General features: G+C 51.2%; 2 protein-coding genes across 2 annotated transcripts in view; one reads left to right on the top strand and one right to left on the bottom strand.

Annotated features, from left to right (window-relative positions):
• The window catches only part of LOC146197358 (uncharacterized), a 93,396-nt gene that overhangs the window by 69,010 nt on the left and 4,281 nt on the right, over positions 1–20,105 (bottom strand). The gene's annotated exons all lie outside the window — the stretch shown is intronic.
• On the top strand, positions 1,964–10,560 carry LOC146197359 (glutamate receptor ionotropic, delta-1-like). Its single transcript, XM_084599170.1, has 7 exons — positions 1,964–2,011; positions 2,962–3,065; positions 3,659–3,749; positions 4,233–4,460; positions 4,625–4,930; positions 5,736–6,032; positions 10,279–10,560. Exons 1-7 carry the CDS (start codon positions 1,964–1,966, stop codon positions 10,558–10,560), a joined length of 1,356 nt encoding a protein of 451 aa, XP_084455296.1.

Genomic DNA, 20,105 nt, shown 5'->3' with positions numbered 1-20,105 from the left:
CTGGCCGCCAGTCCCAGTGTGAGTCACACCACCGGTGGAACAACGGCTATGCGAGGGAAAGGGAAAGAGACTGCATATGGCCTCGTATTCACGCCACGGTAGCACGAGGCGGGCAAGGCGCGTGGCGCCGAGCACAAAACAACGAAACCGACCGCTCGACCGACGGAAAGGTGCCACGCAGCGAACCGCGCAGCGCGGCTGCCGGCAGGATTGTGGAGAGAAAGGGGCGGCTTGCCGAGGAACAGGCTCCAACGAGACCAGGTGATCCACAGAGGAGGCTCCGGCAGAATTGCAAACCACAGGAACGCGTGGCGTAGTTAAATCGCAGCTCCGCGGAATGCACAACGGCAGGGAGCCCGTTTCGATATAACCTGGGAAAGACAGCAACATACACTGATCTACTATGCTTTTCTCGGTCATGGATCCGCACTGTCACGCAAGTGCGAAGCGTAGGAACCCTAGTTTGGAGTTTGTTGGCGCAAGGGAGATTTCGGCCAAACAGCGTCAGGAAAGTATTTAAAATGGGTTGCTCAAAAATACTTAATGGATTATGCTTCTTGTAAAAATCCTGCGAAAAGAGCCGGTAACTCGTCGCAGGTTCCGCCTGCTGGTTATAGTTCGCAACTATCCAACGCATGTTCTCTCCACAAGTCGGTAATCCTGGGTGCGCCAAATTTGCGAAGAGAGCCGGCAGCTCGTCGCAGGTTGCGCCTGCTGGTTATAGTTCGCAAATATCCAACGTATGTTGGATATACAACATAAGTCGGTAATCCTGTATGTGCCACTAGTCATCAGGCAGCTTTCGAATCGGGTCGGCGCAGACAGGGGCATCCTAACCTTAACACTACTTTTTCGGTGTCAGCGTTCTGCGCCCGCGCACTGGTACCCCACTATTACCCCATCCCTCCAGCCAATAAGGTAATCCTACAGTCAAACTCGCTTCTGACTGTTAGTTTCGTTCCAGACCGGCGTCAGTCTACTCGACCACCTCAAATGTGCAAGCGGCCATGGTCCCATGGAATTTGAGTTCTCCGCACATGATGACCTAGACGCTATAGTTATCTTCCGAACCGCTCAAGTATACGTGCCTCCCTAAAGCAGCCTATAGTAAACGGTCGTGTCTCGCTTACTGCATGTCTAACAAAACCTGTATAACAGTAATCGCGGCAACCAAAATACCCAGCTTAGAGATGCACCCTCAATGACTGTCCCCGCTGAAGACAGGCAGTCATCTCCGAAGGCGACGACAAGACTCCCATTGCTTCGAAGATGCGCGCCATTCGCGAGGCCTAACATCACCCTGCAATAAACAGCAAAGGTCAGATCACATGCGTACGCGAAATATACCAAAGAGAAAGAACTGAACGAGGAATATGCAAGAGCAAAACCGGCTAAATTGACGGCGCGGAGTGCACTGTTAAGTATACGTTGCAGGGAAGTACGTAAGCTGCAAGGAAAAGCAATCTTAACAGAGCACAGAAAAAATAAACCGCATGGCAGTATAAGACTGTCCCTACGCGCGCTCTTCGAGCAAGGTTCCACCCCCGTGTACCGCTCTCCGCCCAAAACTGATCGCGGAGTCGCTGACATGCGAAGCTGGATCAACGGGCACGAAGCACGCCAAGAGCAAACGCAAGCTTTAAAAAAACAAACAAAAACAAAACATGCCGTGGTACATGAAACAGGCTTCGAAGAGAACAGGGAGCACAGAAATCAGCCTTCGCTCAACACGCAATGACAACGAGCGCCGCTATGATCAGAACGAATGGCAATTCGTGGAAAACAAGGTACACGTACCACGAAGCACGAACAGCAAACGACGTGCGCACAGACCCGAATCTGAACGCCAGTGCGAAGAGCCAAGTCGGTGGCATCGGTGGCGTCTAGCAGCAAGTCCAGAGCATTACTAAACCGTCTCCAAGGCCCGGCCGCAAACGACACCGCGACCGGAACAAGCCGCAGGATGCCCTTCTCGCATAGAAACCTCACGCTAAGACTCAGCAACGTCGGGGTGAGTATTCTATATACACGCTCGTATTGGTGATAATACGGATAAAGGAACGAACGACCTCTCCGGAGTGCGTTCGCTTAGCAAACTTTAGCCAGTTATGTCAGAGGATAGGTGGAGGATGAAGGTCTAAGCAGATAACCAGTCTTTCAGGATCTAGATGTGCGTGTTCCTTGCTGAAGAACTGTGAACCGAAGTCGAAAAAGCTAAAAAAAAAAAGGCCTACGGGACAAGCGCAGATATCTCACGTGACACTTCAGTGAATGCAGGTTGGTTTGCGCACAATGATTACCTTGACGTCTTTACTGTAAGAAATGCAGAACTTTTTCTGTAGATTGAAAGTGCATGGGCGGGATGTGTCGAGGGATGCGGTGGATGGGGTCCTAAGGTGGGCGGGTCGGTGGACTGGAAGGTCGACTGGACTTGTAAAATGCAGCTGAGTTTCTTACTGCATATTGAAAGTTAATTCCTGTGCCGGCTTTTTGTCCCGCCTCTGAACTGGTTTAAAAATGAGCAGATGTTCTGTGGAAGACAGGTACTCAGCCTCTTCCATCTACAGCAACTCCACTCAGCCGCTCCTGCTGAGTAGAACTGGATGGGTAGGTGGTGGAAAGCGCTTCTGGAAGGAGTATGTGGGTAGAGTGGGGTTGGTGGGGGCAGCCCACTGGATTAGGGAAGGGTTGGGCTGCAGACTTCACACTTGAGAGGCTACAGAACGATGCCGGGGTTTTCGCACTCGGCACATCTTAGCAGAAGTTGTTAGCAGGAACGATAGCCGCCAAGATGCACACGCGATGGTAGCGCATACCGAGTGACTGCAAAACCGATAAGGAATCTCATTGTTCTCGTCTCAAATGATACGACAGAACAGCAAATAGCGGAAACGCAATGTCCCCCGAAACAACCGGGGACGAAGGCGTGCTTGCAGCAACTCCACTGCACTTCCTGCGCAGTGGTACCCGTACGTGTTTATGGTGAACGACCCAATCGGCGGCTCCCAGCTCAAGGGCATCACCGGATCAATGATCGACTACATCATCAAGTCCATGGGTATCAAGTAAGCCGCGCGCACGCGCACACACGGGTACGCCCAGCACTGGTGGCAGCGGTTCTGCGTATTACGGCACTGCAGCACCGATCACATTAGCGCAGAAACGGCTAGGCAACGTTCCTCTCGTATCCTTTCCCCCTCCCCCCCGTCAGCCGTGCAGCATGACGCAACGGGACTCTCACAGAGCGTGCTGCTAGCATAGGACTGCGCTCGCAGAGCGTGCTTACCAATAGTCTGAGACTCATTTCGCGTGAATTCTTTCTTTTTTACAGGGGTGATACGCGATACACGCGCGGGCTTCAAGGCACGCGCAACCGACAGCGATTCGCTTCTCGAGCGCCGAGCTTTGCCGGGGAGTTGGACGGCAGATTGAGAAACAAAGCGGCCCATTGTTGAGGCGGACAACCGCGTCGAACGCTCGGAATGTCTCAGCTGATACGGTGTGCGAAGCCGCGCAGGGAGCGATCGGTTCTCCCTGGCGCGACCGTGTACACACAGAAGTCAGAAAATACAATGTGCTACACCCAAAGTGAAAACTACTCCCAGAGCGGTTACTTATATGGCTGCGCGCACCCTTTTGCCACCGGCTACGCGTGCAGGTACGAACTGGTCCAGCCACTGGACAACGAGTGGGGTGAGCTGAGACCGGACGGCATGTGGACGGGGATGATGGGCCAACTGCAACGAGAGGTGAGGGCCACCGCCGTGCGCCACTTGGCTAGAGATGACGTTGTGCGGCAGCGTTTTCTCCGCGGATGTTCGAGGTGTAATAGCCGGTGCGTACAAGTGACAGATAGGTCTGTCTAGTGTTTTCGCACCGGACTTCACACAACAAAAACGCAGTCTGTTATGGAAAGACAAAAGGCGAGACAAGACTGGGGCAAGTGCCGGGTTAGAGAGGTCGAGAATGCATGGAGAATTCAAGACAGAGCTGACTGGAGCTCAAATGTGAGAAACAGTTCTCGTGCACTGCACATGAGGTAGTATAGGTGACTAATCGTTACTCAACCTCAAATATCCTCTAAAATTGGCATTCCCAATTTCCAGTTGGCATGCTAAACAAGGGTTTCGTGCCGAGATAACAATGCTGCTTCCGATTCCGCCTAAAGTATCGTGGCGCGAGTCGAAAGCGAACCATAGCCAGTGCAGGCCGAGAAAAATGCGCGTGCGCAGGAGGCGGACCTGGCGCTGGGTCCGTTCGTGCTCACCGAGAAGGAGGCGACCGTGGCGAACCCGTCGCCGGCGTACACCGACGAGGACATGGTCATCCTGAGCGGCGTCGAGAAGGAGCACAAGTCCAACGTGTACGGATACATCCGGGCATTCGACCTCCAAGTGTGGATGGTGCTTCTCTGCTTCCTGGTTGTCGTCGCTGGCGTAGCCGCGCTCGCCGAAGTCTTGGTACGTTTTGCTTCGTGCCTTTAGTCGATAGGGGCGAAAAGGCGACACCTTTGACGAAACGAGGCCTAGGCTCTCGAATTCGAAAGCTGAGCATAACGTTAGCTTAGACACTCGCGCACTCGCCGAATCCACCCATATCGATCCATGCGCGTTGACGCTCGCAGCTTCCCGACACGCGGCTAAGCCTACGCCAGCGGCGACAACGGCTGTCGCGCATCTTCTGGGTCTACATGGCGTCCATGTTCCTGGAGAGCTCGACATTCCACTTCATAAGCCACTCCCAACGCGTACTGTTCGGCAGCTGGTTCCTCATGCTGGTCATCCTCATGAACACCTTTGTGGGCTACATGGAGTCATCGCTCATGCTCAAGGAAGAGACCGACCGCCTGGACACCATCGAACAGCTGGCCCTCAACCCAAAAGTGCGGCCCATGGTCTTCGAGGCAGCAGGATTCCTCAAGATCATCGAGGTAACTTTTGCGCAGCCTCTTTACACCGCAGCTGCAACGGGCTTCGTGGCTAATCTGTTTAGTGACACTCAGTCCAATATGTCGATCTCGTTCAATGTAGCTCACGACTCATTACGCCGCTATCACTCCTCATTCGCAAGTGCATTGACAAACTTATGCAAATACATTGATGATCGATGGCCTTGAACCGAGACACAGGAACATTCAGCCGAAGTAACTGACGTAGATGACTGACAGATGCGTTGCGTGCCAAGAGTCCACTGTCTTTGGCTCGACTGAAGTCATAAGCCAGGAGACCGTGCAGATTCTTGTACATAGTGAAGGACGCTGGTTCTTGCATAGCTTTTATTTGTTGAGCAGACAGGGATGGGGAAATCAGAGGCTCGTTTATGGCACATAAAGGAACATCCACAGTAACAATAAATGCAGGGGGTTTCATAACCGCATGCATCTGTAGACAAGGGTGGCGCGCTGGTGATTACTCACAAGGTTACGCTACGGGTAACAAAACACCTCAAAAGACAGTTTGCAGAGTGCACAGTAAGAGACATGCGGACGTCGCGGGTTCGGGTCCAATTTGTAGTATATATTTTCCGTTCACTTTCTAATGCACTGTAACAGCATTTATTAATTTCAAGTAACAAATACCCCTCTCTCAGTCTACTTTCTCGGTTTCGGAGACTGTTGGCTTATTTCGCAAATCGACAGGAGTTGCCTCCCGTAGCAGTGACGGTGTGCGCACCATGACGGCGCCACGCGCTGCTCTATTATTGCGTGCGTGTAAGATGGCCGCGGAACCTCGCAGGAGGCGGAGGGATACGCCTTCGAGAAGGTGCTGCAGGCCATCAAGGAGTTCAGCGAAGGAGAGTACGCCGAAGAAGAGGTGCGCGGCGAGGAGCTGTTCACGCCCCCCTACCTGCTCATGGTGCTGCAGCGAGAGGCGGCCATCCTCATGGAGCGCATCTCGCTGCTCGCCAGGGTGTCGCAGCATTGCTACGACGTAGAGCTCCAGGGACAGGGGCTGTTCCACCTGGGCAGGGAGCGCATCCTGCAGATCAAGATGGTCTTCTACGTGAGAAAAACACTCGAGCCCAAGTTGCAGGTACGCGGCAGGCACGCCAAAATCATGGTAGGAGTAGATGAACGGACGATTCGAAGGGGGAGTGGTCTGAAGTACCGTGCTTAGCAGTGTAGTATTCCGCACGAACAGGGCCACGTTCTCATCGCAATTACCGCGTACAACGAGACTTTCTTTTCTCGTTAACAGATTTACAAAGTAAGAAACAGTCGCACAGACCCCACGACAGTTGGGCAGCCTCCTTATTACCTTTCTGGTCGAAACCACGGTATGGTTTGTGGGGTGACGTGCCAAAGCGAGTCAGGCTACGAGGGACCGTCGTGGTGGAGGGCTCCGGAAATTGCGACCACCTGGGATTCTTTAACGTGCAGCGATATCGCACAGCACACGGACGCCTTACTTTTCGCCTCCATTGAAAAAACCGGCCGTTGCGGCCAGGATTCTATCCCGCGTCCCTGGGCGCAGTAGTCGAGAGCACTAGCGGCCGTTGCAGCCGGGATTCTATCTCGCGTCCCTGGGCGCAGTAGTCGAGAGCACTAACTTCTGCACCACCACGGCTGGACGAAGCCGCAGTATAGTAGTAGTAGTAGTAGTACGCAGTAGTAATTGGAAATTAGATGAACCTAATATGCTACTGTACCTCTTCGAACAGCTTCCTCGTAATTGGCCCGAGATACGAATATAGGTCATGGCCGCAGCATTATTCTTCGGCGACTGCTCGAAAAACAGGATCCCCACTGGCACTATAAACCATACCGCAGCGATCCGCAGGCATGGGATGAAGGGTTCAGTGGCGCTACGCAGCCCATTCGTGTGGCAGTCTTCCTAACGCTCACACGTGGCATCTAAGGCGGATAGACAAATCGGAAAGGTTCGGACAAGTTTACAACAACGCATTGATTGCCCGAATTCGGATGCGATGGCTCGTACGCGCTGTCGTTCGACTCCTGAGGTGTGACTCGGTAACAGGGTTATCTTGCCGGAGACTTATTAACGCAGACGTACGCCGGTTCACCGGACGCCTCTGCGCACGCGCATTGACAACGGTGCGGGCAATCGATTTGTATTCGACTAGGTATATATAGGGAAGCTCCACTGTTCGTGTAGTCGGAACGGAAAAATACTTGCACACCGTTTAGTAGCTATATGGCCATAACACCGTGATATATCGCTCCTCGAGGATTTCACAGCGGGCGTCCACCGGGAAGTCAGTCCAAGTATTTGCGCAGATCAGGATTTTGTGTCACAGAGCGCTTCGAAACCGCATTTTCAGCGCAGGAAAAGGTTCTAGGTAGCATTGTTACTGCGCGCAGACATTGCACCGTTAGGAATATGAAGGTAACTAAACGATATGCTCTTGATACTTTGAAAACATGAAAGCAGGCCACGGGAGGTTTAGAAGAAAACAGCCTCACATAAGGACAGGTTTATCGAGTCCGAAGCCGCTGTAAAGCTATCCGCGGATCTCTATTGCGCATATAGGTCAACTTCCTCTGACAGCTTATAAAGACAGCCTTTGGTGCGTTCAAGCAATAGTTCCATGGCGCAGAAGAGCACGAATCCCACTACAAAAACACTCACCTGCAGCAGCAGCAAACGAGGGATGGCCAGATATATTGATATCGAGGACCGTATATACACGCAAGCGATCGAAATGCATCGACGAAGCTAGAGCTAACAACGTCAAAGTTAATTGGTGCATAAAGAGACATGCCAAAGCACATTCCCTACAGCAAAAACGTCACGAAAAAACAACAGACAAGACCATACTCGAGCACGAGCAGGAGATCGCGTAAAGTATAAGACAAGTATCATTAAGGGGAAAAAAAAAAAGAAAAAAGCTCCCTCAAGAGCACTTCACAGACGCAGCGGCGCGTCAAAGCACGCGAGACTATAATCTCCAAGGGCAGTGTGCAAAAGCAATAAGGTACAGGCAGCCTTCAAGATGAGCACATGGCTAAAGCAGCGCCGCTGCTGCAAGGCGAATAAATAGCCCCGCATCCCTAGACTAGCATTCAGCTATAGGAAACGGCGCTAGTGCGTAACCACCGACACCGCTCGCGGCCGACGCTCGAGTAACGCGGTGGGAAAAGCATGACTGCGGGGAGGCACTAATTGCGAGGGCGCGCGGAGCTGCAGTAGTACACAATACGCGTCACGTTTTGCACAAGTACGGCGCTAGCCGCCGCCTCAAAGCACCGCCACAAGTGAGCGAGCCGCGAACACAAATTGCACTGTCCCTGGGAAACAGCAGGTCGCTCGGTGTTTTCCTCACTTCCGCGCCAGCATTTAAAGGCGCGCAGTGAACGGACTGCAGCCCCGACTTCCTCCTCCTGGCGGTCTACGTGAGGTATGAGCGCAAGAACGCGCCGTACACAGCGGCTCCGGCCTCGTATAAATGAACGCCGTAGTCAATTCCCCGAGGAGCCAGCAGGCATCAAAAACGTTCACGGAAGACCAGAAGCCGTGCCTCACACGACGCAGGAGAGAGCTAACCGTGTTCCCACGACGGAGTAATATGCGAACAGTGGCACCGCGCGCTGCTCAGAGCGTAAACGGCATTGCAAAATGAACAAATCGGCCTTGAAGAGCACTGTTTTCTGTAGAACTTCAGACGGACGAAGAAAACTGGCAAAATTTTTCCCTTAAAAAAAAAAAAAAAAAAAAAAAAAAAAAAAAAAAAAAAAAAGAAAACGATGATTCCGACAAGAGTTTGAAACGCACTCACCACTCACTCTGAACGCGCCATTTAGCAGTCGACAAAAAGCTCAACAAAATGACAAATCAAACGTGCACATATCGAGTGTATTGACACGCGTTTAACGCAGTAAGCTACACACCAGAAACGGTAAGCTGTAATCAGTTATAAGCAGTGTTTGAGAAGTTTGTGTTGCGTTATGCATGTTGCGCCCGAGACTGTCAGATCTGTTCGCTTTGCTTGACCCACAGACAACGCGCTATTTTTGCGCCGACGCCAGCGCCCACGAAAAGCAGCGCAGCTGTTTCGAACCGCGCCCCCCGTAAATATGACAGCGCTCGCCACAGCCCTCGTACGCGCAACACGTCAGCGAGTGACTCCGGCCATTATGAGTCTGGCTTAGTACGGAAAGGTATATACGCGATTACGCTAACAATAACGCTTAAACGGTGGCGTCGCTCACATACGCCCTCAGCGGTCGTCTTGTAAATAATAGCGGCTTGACACCGGCTTAGTTTTGCTTTCAAGTTATTGCAAACATCGCTGAAAAGTTACGAATACTGCCATGTTCTCGCATGGTGTATTGCTTTCTTCTGTGTTGACAGTAGGCCGTCCTGCAAGCTGTGGCACCCCTTTATCATAATGCTTTGTTAGCAGTATGTATCGTGTAAATAAATTAGGACGTCGTTTGAGAGAAATTTGCTGCTGCGAACGTACTATAAGCGAAAACTAGCGATGATTGTATGAGTCATAGGGAGTAAACAAATCGTCAGCTATAAAACACGAATTCCACAAAAATAAAAAAAAATAACTGGCAAGAAAGCTGGCGAGATTTTCAGTGCAGCGTACAGGAGCACAGGTTGCACATTTGCGCGTACACAGCCCTCTCATGGCCTCACACGTATTGACGTCAAATGAATACACTTGACAATTACAGTGATGCGATAATCTTGTCGCAGTGTGAACGTTGGAGAGAAGATCGCCATTATTATAGCACGATATAGCATGCACTGGAAGTGAACTACAAAAGCATCGCGCGCCAGTGTATATAGATTTGCTAGCAAGACCAGGGTTCGTGCAGAACAGTAAAATTTATTTCCCTTGGCATGCGTTCGTTGCAGTGCTCCTGCAAGTGTGGAATTGGACGGTACACCGTCGCTCCTTGCACGTGTCGTTTCTTGGCGCACGTTCTGTGCAGTTAGTGCTTTGGCAAGTATGGCATTGGTGGTACGGTATCGCCCATCGTCGCGTTCCCTAAGTTGCCAAGGGGACGACAGGAACGCTAGAAAAGGAGAACACATATCGCGGACAGATCTCGCGCACGCGAGATTTTCATCATGGGCCAAAAAGAGTATTCGTCTTAGTAAAAAAAGAACAAAAACAGTAGCTTTCAATTTGCCTAATAGGCAGCCCCAATGAACCCACCGGTATTGTTATAGATCCCTACAAACTGCTTCAACCTACCTATTGGGAGGGAGAAGGAATACCACGGCAAAGTTTCCTTTACGACGATAGAAAGAAATAATGTACACCCTCAGATTTAATGTTTAATAAATGCACGCGGTGATGCAGGAGGAGATATTCCGGCGAGTCCGGTGGATAATGGACACGGGCCTCAACCTGTACTGGCACGAAGACCTGGTGCCGGATCCTGGGCCGTGCTGGACGCGGTTCCACCCGGACCATTTGCACGACTACCAGGCGCTCAACTTCAAGGACTTCGCGGCCATCTTCTACATGATGCTCGTGTCGCAGGGATGTGCGTGGATGGGCTTCTTCGTCGAAATCATCCTCTACAAGTGCTGCTGTCTCAAGACTCGCACCAAGCGGGATCACGACACGTTCATCAACTAGCCGTGCGCCTATACCGCCGACTGACACGTCACGCTTGCAGCCGCTCACTTGACTCGGCGAAGCTTGGACAGAGCTCGAGGTTAAACCGGGTCCGCACGCGCTAACACCCGCGACCGAGTTCCACAACAGTCCCTCGTAGCTGAACTATACGCAACAGCATACCGCCACCTAAAGAGATCTAAAGGAGCTACAGACGCTGAATGTTTTCATCGGAGATCGCCCGAGTTGCGCCCATTCAGAATGCCAGAAAAGGGTCCGACACAAAAAGCGACACCGTAGAACCGGCAGACGCTGCAACGTGGTATAACCGGATCGCTATCTGCATGCAGTCTCTGCACCTATCCTGAACTCGTGTTAATACCCAACTGCTTAAACTTAGCGCACGAAAGCTTGCACGGCTAGCCCGATAAACCGACGACACTACGCTGGCGCACTTAACGAATGAGTCTTTCAGGAGAGGAAGCGACTAGCAATAGGAAACGATTAAGCATCTTGACAGGCCTACAGATACTTTCCGTCTTCAGCCGACCTTACTCCAGGGCGGAAGAACTGGTTCTACTGCGTCATATTAAACCAAAATAAAGGCCAAGTGCTTAACTTAAAAAAAAAAAAAAAGAAATCTCTGGGCGGTTGACAGCTGTTTCTCTAGACCGCCCACCATCCAGACCATATCGTTATTTTTTCTCCCTGCTGTCTCCGGTGCTCTAACTATACTATATCCAACCTTCTTGTGACCAGCCCACCGCAGCAGCCTTCCGCGTCCACTAGGACGGCTATACAGTCCAGCGGACAACCGAGACAATGCAGACGCAACCACACGCAACCAGCGCAAGAAGAGGGTAACAAACAAACAAAAACAAATAAATGGAAAGGGGGCGTGGCGCGGGCTATGCGTGGTCGCGGACGGCGTCCACGCCAGCGCCTCAAACGCATTCCTGGCGCCAGGGGCAGCGGCGGTGCGAAGAAAGGAACAGGAAAGGGGGAAGTCCAAAGTGAGACAATGTCACGCCTCCATCCCCTCCTCCTCATCCCCAGGGCACGGATCGGTATGGACTGCGTGGCTGTTGCGTAAACCGAGAAAGGGAGGAGAGCCCCGAGGAGTTCTCTCGCAAGTCCTCCCCACATCACACGCGAAGCGCGCGACGGACGAGCCGCACAAAGGAAGACGACGGCTCGTCAGCGTCGGCGCAGAGAAAGGGCAACGCTCCGAGCGCGGCCGGCGGCAGCGGCGGCAACGCGGTCCGGCCCAGTCCGGCCAGCCAGACAATGACCGGCGCTTACAGTGGACAACGACCGCCGCCGAAAAGCGCAGGGCGGGCGAGAGGAACGCAGGCTGGGCGGTAGACGACGGTGCCCGCCCGGCTACGGAACACTCCGGAGGCGCCTGCTCTCCGACGGGGCGCCGTAGTCCAAAGCTATACTACTCAACTTCCAGGAGGTCTTTTGTACTGGAAATATTGGGTCATCCATTCGCGGTTCCTTGCTGTCTCCAGGACAGCGATTTGAAAACACAAAACACAGCGGAGATCGAATACCGTACCTACAGGAAATTTCCGTACCTACAGGTTATACCGGCAAGACGCCATTCGTGTGGATGATCAAAGGAAGTACGAGGAAAATGGTATATGAGCATCATGCGCATATAATTCTGCTGCTGCGACTCCTTAACGAAATACATGCCTGGGAAAGATGTGGTCCTTTGAGAAACCACTGTAACAACTTGACTAGGTGTGTCGAGGATGGCCAGCCAGTCAACATGGTCATTTCTTCAGAAAACGCGTCTTACCGAGCAAAGCTTCCGAAAATCAGCCGTGGCTTGAGTTTAAATGAGACAGGCTGTTCGCGTTTCCGCAGGATACCTAGTAAATTGAATACCATCTTACTTAAGTTAAAACGCCTGCCGCGTTAAATGAGATTTCTCTGGGACATTCACAACGACCTTGAGAACGGTACGAGTGAGAACAAGAAAGATCAATAAACACGCAGTGTACTTCCCACGCATTCTATGGTGGGAATCGATCATCGAATCAAAGGTGAAGTCTTGCTGAGAAAAGGCTCACCTGGCAAACACTGGCAATCTGTCAAATTCTCGCCGAAGGACGAAAGTGGAGTGCGCGGACAGCCCGTAAACCCTTTGTGTCTTTTTTTTTGTGTGTGTGCCAGATTCAGCTCTGACAGTGATGCTGTGATCGCCCGTTCCAAAGGGTGCGGCCCAATCGCCAGCGCTAAACGACCAAGTGTGATTCTCCTTACACCAAAGTAAACAAGGAATAACATGAATCAGAAAAATGTTCGTGCGCCTTGCGGATGCTTGGAACCCTATAATTCCATGTCTGCGCAATTATTGATCTAGACTGATTGATTTATAGGAAGGAAAAGGCGCGGTAACTGTCTCACTAGTTTTCTGTGGACACCTCTACCGCGCCGTAAGGGAAGGGAGTAAGGTGGGAGTGAAAGTGGAAAGAGAGAAAGAGGAGCCGTAGTGAAGGGCTACGGAGTAATTTCGACCACCTGGAGATCTTTAACGTGCGCTGACATCGCACAGCCCAAGGAGACATCAGTCAACGCTTTGTGATGATTAATTAGACGCCAACAACGCAGCATGGGAGTATGAGACATTTCTGAATTACTCCCTAAATCCTGAGAGGCCGGTGCTTTTCAGCGTCGAAGCTGAAAGAAATAGAGTCGATAACAGTAAGGATAACCTCACTAATGAGCAGCAGTGGGGAAAAAATAGCTGGGTTGCTCGCATTTTCGAGAATGCGCATACACTCAAGACTAGCAACGGCGACCACTGCACCACCGCGGACTCTACTCGCTTCCACCCAACTGTCGTCCCACTCAATCTCCAACTAGCAGCGAAAACACTTCTTCGCACTTTCGGAAATTACAAAGGCGAGAGATCAGGCGCGCGCGCCAAGCCGTATATTGCGGCACTGACGGGATTTTCCCCACGAAGAATGACGCACGCCCATTCTACGAAACGCCGCGTGAGAGAGCCAGCCAATAAAATACACACGACATGTCTGACGTTTATGTTAGCAGGCTCGAGGAAAAAAAAAAAATAACATGGCAAATCTCACCACAATGAACTCACTACATGAATACTACACTGTGTCCCTTGGATCGGCTCGTGCCCTACCAAGACACAACAAGAAGAAAAAAAATACCCACACGCACAAACGAAGCCTGAAAAATACACATGGAGACCGGCGACGCGCTTTGAATACGCCAGCCTGACTGCGCATACGTCACTGCACGCGCTAGATCAAACCCCAACATTTTTTACTAGTCAAACCTGTGTGGTTCCATGAACGTTGCTCCTCCAGTGCAAAACCAACATCCGTACTAGTGTCTTTGCAGTTGGTACTTCATTCCGCACATCATCCAATTCCACCGAGACTGACGCAAAAAAAAAAAAAAAAAAGACTGCAGTTGGTTGCGCCAGCAGGAACAGTCCGATGAACTATACCTAGGCATGTAACATTACAGGCGCCACGGATACAACTTGGCAGGGTTCACAACAGGCAGTGGTTGTACATCAGATGCCCTCAGACGATCGCTCATATTTTGAAACGTTTGTGACTGAAGCGTGTCTCCAAGCGAACAGGAGCTGGTAAATGAGAGCTCGTCACGACATTCAGCCGTGTTCCGTTAGTCAAGCGTGTAATTAGACGCGCAATTTGCGAAAACTTATTTCATTGCATGTTAGATGTATACAGAGTTCCGCATTATAACGAACGCACATCAGCGATCGCTAGCGTCTCGAACCTTGACCAAACTTCACTAACGAGCCAGCCAGCTCGGTTAACAAGTGCCTCTCGCCACCACGAAATAGCGGAGATGAGAGCACCCACAAGATGGAAGGACTTCAAGCATTTAGCAGCCCACACGCGGCCTCGGGACGGTGCTCGCGAGAAGATCGCAATGGTGAGGGGTGCAGCCTATCTGTGCGAGGCGGCTCCAGCAGAAGCAGATGAGAGGACCGGGGGCATGTGGCGAGACCTTGGAGACACTACTGCCGAGTGACGGGCACAAAGCGTGTTTGCGACCCGCAGCCGGAAACGCCGAGCCGCCCTTTTCACAGAAGGGCAAACGAAGACGGGACGATACGAGCCTCAAAAAAGAAAGGTTGGCTGAATCTCCACGTTCGCTGACATCTCGACGTACACTGGAGTGATTATAACTGCACGGTCACACGATCATCCTGACAAGAAGGCACGACGGAAATTAGATAAGCAAAACAGAAAATTAAAGAGCACTGCAGAATCTGCATTGGAGTAATGAGAAAGCACGGATGCTGCTGTTGGTTGCTTCTAGTTGCTCAATTCACTTCTTGTTTACCCATTTTAGTCATTGGTACTTACAAATTGCGCGCCAATCCCTTCCTATTCCCTTTCTCGGCTCTACTTCCGGTTGCGTAAGGTCACATCCTTGATGTCACATTAAGTCACTTGTTTACCCCATTTTAGTCTTCGCTACTTTCAAATTGCGCCCTAATTCCTTCCTATGCCCCCTTCGGCTCTACTTCCGGTTGCGTGACGTCACCCTAATTGACTGCCTTAATGAACTGTCTTTGGTATATTCAAATTGCGGTATGAAAGAATCTTACCGCCTTGCAGTATGGCATATGCCCACTGTAGCAGTCATCGCAAGGAAAAAAAAAAAAAAGAAAACCGAATTAGTCTGGCCAGTGGTACAAGGCCAGACTAATTATGAAAATTATTGCGCACAGAACAAACCCAGGTTATGATATGTAAACGGAAAAGGTGTACAGTTGAGCTACAGCGCTCTGTCACACAGAGACTGACAACAAGGCGAGAAATCTAATGCACGTTACTTTGAACACGGCCGCTCATGAAGGCGCGCGGCCGTGCTTTGAAGCTTTCGGCACGGCTGTGATACAAGCGCAACGTTATCGTAGATAAATGTTTTCTCCTCCTCCTCCTTGCACTCGTGAACTTCGAGACTGGCACCGCTAGCACTCGCCTAAAGGCAAAAGTTCCAAAGAAGGATAGGCGAAACACCGACCAAAATATGAAAATACTTGACGTTTCGACTACCGCAGGGGAGCCGAAACTTCAAGTGAACCTCAGTGTCAACAATTAAGGCTTCCGTGCGGGAACGTTTATTTTTTTCGTCCGCGTTTCGTCTACCCTTCATGTACAGTCGTGAGCAAAAGTGGTAATATACGACACTCACCTGGTGGCGGAGCTTGGGAAAACTGCATCAAAATCCCATCTAGGGACACCGACAGCGGCAGTGGTGCATGCATGTTGATAAAATGGGGCATCGCCACTATTGTCTCGATCCCGGATAGATGTTCCTAGATGAAGCCGCAATCCAGTTTCCCCGAGCTCCACCACAGGCCGAGTGTTTTATACGACTTTTGCTCACAACTGTACATCTTTGACCAGGCGGGTTGCACAGAAGCCAGCATGAGAGTGCAAATCGGCGCTGCACGGGTTTCGAACAATGACCATGCTTAAAGCTACACCACGGCCTAAGATGAGTCTTCCTTCACGCGCTAGTTAAAACTACATTCATTTTTCCCAGGAACTGAAATAAGAGACGGAAGATCGACTGCGGCTTCCTCAAAGGAATAAAGAACGCACTCGTCAAAGCCAAGGGCGCTTGTTAAAGTGCATGAAAAGGGCGAGACGGGAACATGCTATGGAAAGATCAAAGCGTAGCACGTTTGCACTGGGCATCGAATGCGCGTTCAACGTCGCTTCTAGTGGTACAGTACCTCCGAGAGGGAGGTCAGAACGTGAATATGAGCGCCTTTACTGAATGTGCCTGAGCCACATTTCCCGTCAGGCAAAGGGGGTGACATTTCTCCGAAGGTTCTGTCGTTGCCTCGCTCGAAGCAACTATGCAATCCGATGGGCCAATCAGCTGGACGCCAACTACAAAAACAAAGAAAACCAGCTGCTATTTTTTGAAGCGGAACCCTCAAGGCGCTGACCCAGTATCCTTATCTCCGCTGGCAATGCGACGTCGGATAACGTACAGCAGGGCGAATGCAAGCACAAAAAAAAAAAAAAAAATGATATCGATACTCTCACTGATAACAAGAAAACTCACGCACACCTCCCTCAATTCTTTGCTTCAGTACAACAGCCAATCTCCAAAGGGCGACGTCACCTATGAAGCACCACGTAAAGGTATGACTCAAAGCGCACGAACATTGCCGCGCCCTGCGAAGAAACGTACTGTGGCGAAAGCACCTACTTGCTTTTCGGTCCACCATTAATCCTACCCACCGTAATCCAACTTGATCTACCTTTAATTCAACTTAATTCGCCCCTAAAACAATCATACGTAAGCCAGTTTTAAACCTACCGTAATCGAACTTTACCCCAAAATACATCCCTAATCCAAAAGGCCCCTTTGCCGATTGCTGATCGGTCTCCTGGGTGGTCACAATCCTGCTCGACCAGTCGGTTTCGTGACCACATTTTCTGCGCCTCCGCCGCCAGGTTTCGCTGCCGATGGGGCAAGTAAGCCTTAAGCCTTGGCTTCGTGAGAATACGGCCACGATTATCCGCTATCAAAGCGGCAAGAAAGGCGAGAAGAGGGTGCGCAAGACGCAAAATGCGCTCCAAACTTCAAAGGACGCGCCGAGCATCCATAGAAAGCTACGAGAGAAAATGAGCACCGTATTTTCTTTTTTCATTCCGTTACACAAGAAGTGCCCAGCCGGCGAGAAACTGCCCCGTGAAAAAAATAGGGACTGAGACACGAAAGCGGAATGCTGAGCTTGCAATTATTTCCAACGCTTCATCAAGCGCTGGCCAGTACAAAAATTAAACCATTTAGAACAGAAAAAAAAAAAAAAAAAAAAAGTGGCGGAGGAAAGCTAGCTCGGACTAACAGATGAAACAACCCAGAATGCTGTGTGTAGCCAACCGGTTCGCGACGAAGCTACATCGACTATTAAAAAAAAATAATAATAAAACCTGAAGGGCCGCCCCCGAAGCCCCCGAAAGGGCTTCGCGTATTCGCGCAGCAAAAGCGGCACCTAATGCAGCTGAAACGCTGATGCAAGCCGACGTCGCGCTCGACGGCGTGAGTCAGCGTGGCGAGCGGGAGGCGAAGAGACGAAGGAGGGTAGAAAAAAAAAGAGGAGAGAGATGAGGGAGAGACTTAACTAAGGAGGAGACAGCAGCAGCGAGCGACGGAACGATCTGGGCTTTCCCTACGACACATGCACTCCGTCTCCCGGAGAGGTCTATGCGACACACATACACACGACCCGTGACTCACACGCGACGCGCCAACGCCCTCTGTCTGCCCGGCGAGCGAATAATAATAATAATAAAAAACACCGGGGACGCAACAACACGACGTCGACGCGCTGCCACTATTCGCCGCCGCTGCCCCAAAACATCTGCAGCCATGAAAAAAAAAAAAAAAAAAGAACGAATAAGGCGTCGCGGTTGACGGCTCGCGGCAAAGGGTTGATGGGAAAATGAGCCGCTTTTATAACTCGGCGCGAGACAAGAGTGATCGAGATATGGCCTAGTTTTAGTCGCCAAGGCATCGTCGCCTCGATAGCTCGAAAGATGTGTAGCGAGTCGACGACAGAAAATCGGATCATACCCTTCGGAACAGAGGGCTGCGGTCTAGAAGTCTGTTCAAATAATGGTGACGGGGCTTCGCAAGGAGTACATACGACAGTCATTAATAGCCGTCAACGTGTTTCTCAGACCGCCTAAAGCGCAGTACTCCTATCTGAAACCCGAGGGCAAACACCTTCCGGTGAATGCGGCGAGAAGGCCCGCCGATATCGGCATTCGTAACGGTTCATACAAACGAAATGCACGATTCAGCTCAACTCGGTATTACCCATTTCGGTCTCGATTAAAAGTAACGTACATAGAATAAATCCAACGGTGCTTCGTACAGCGTCAGATTAGCTGGTTAGGAATGCCTTTGAGAGTAAGTACACGCGTGGCGCAAAGAGGACACGAAAAAAAAAAAAAGAAAAAAAAAAAGTAACTGGACAGTACTCACAGATGGAACGAACTACCGGACCTATCCTTCCTGGGCACTGTTTGCGTGATGCGTTTATACTGCACTGGACTGTTTTTAGCGCAGGAAAGAACGCAGTTGACAGGACAAAGCATTGTCTAGGATAACGCTCGGTCCTGTCAACTTCAAAAGTCCAGTAATGTACCAACCAGTCTGCGAAAATGTGCCACTTTTTATTATTTCTATGAACGTTAAGTTCGATCATCTCAGGTGTGCAACCTATGCACATAAAAACTGCGCTCCAAAAGAAAAACAATATTCAGAGGTAGGTGGAGGAGGGGGGGGGGGGGGGGGCATCCGCCTTTATAGTATGACTCGACAGTTAATGACCACAGCACTGTCACCCGAAGCTTAGCTCCCACCTACCAGAGGTGTGCTGGTGATTTTTCGCTTAAAACGTTGACAAAGCCAACGTCAGATTTGATGAACGGGGCATTGAACGCTGTGTCATTACAACAATAACAAAAAAAAGGAGAGAGAGAGAGAGAGAGAGAGAGAGAGAGAGAGAGAGAGAGAGAGAGAGAGAGAGAGAGAGCTTTTCACCTCTACAGAAATGCGGCCTGCGGTATAAATCGACCTCTACCTGATCAGCAAGTCAACTAATCGAGGAAAAACGCTGAACTTTATTAACCGTACGCTACGCACATCCCGTACCGCTCATCGCATTCGTAGTCTGCGGTCGGGATCAATGAGGATGGGGAGGGGATTGCTTTTCCATGCCATAAATAAAGTTAAATTGGTTCACAGGAAGGGAAAGGCGCAGTATCTGTCACACTTGTAGCTGTGGACACCTGAACCGCGCCGTAAGGGAGGGAGGAAGGTGGGAGTTAAAGTGTAAAGAAAGAGGAGCCGTAGTGGAGGGCTACGGAGTAATTTCGACCACCTGGGGATCTTTAACGTGCGCTGACATCGCACAGCACACGGACGCCACTTCGTTTCGCCTCCATCGAAACGCAGCCGCCGCGGTCGGGTTCGAACCCGGGAACTCCGGCACAGTAGTCGGGCGTCTTACCACTGCACCACCCCAGATTACAATCTTCACACTCCAGAAGAGACCCATCCGAACGAACGAACGACCGAAAGTAAGATCCTCGTCGCAGACCGCCGAGAGACAAGCGCAATGGAGAGGAGAGGGGGTAGGTGCTAGAACACGAGCCCTCGATCCCCACCGCGGGAGGCCACAGTCGCACGCACGCACACACGTAGCTCACGTAACGCGCGCAGCGTGCGCAACAGCTGCACAGGCGTGCGCGCAAGCGTCGTCTCCAGCAATTAAGGCAAAACAAAAGCCGCCGCCGCCGCGCCGGTTTGAAAATAGCAGCCCTCCCGTCCCCGGCCGACACGCGTCGTCGTCCGCACCGCCGCGGAAGAGGCACAAAAGGTGCACTGCGACGCCGGCCAAAACAGAACCACGCGGTCGACGACGCCGCCGATGCCGGCGCAGTACTCGGCTGAGGCCGGCGACAATGCCACCACCAAGCCGCCGACAAAACTGCCCAAAAGTGCCT

This window comes from Amblyomma maculatum, chromosome 3 (assembly GCF_055883805.1).
Source record: "Amblyomma maculatum isolate TAMU_Amacu chromosome 3, ASM5588380v1, whole genome shotgun sequence".
In the NCBI taxonomy this organism is placed as follows: domain Eukaryota; kingdom Metazoa; phylum Arthropoda; class Arachnida; order Ixodida; family Ixodidae; genus Amblyomma; species Amblyomma maculatum.
This window is presented reverse-complemented; position numbering and strand designations above follow the sequence as displayed.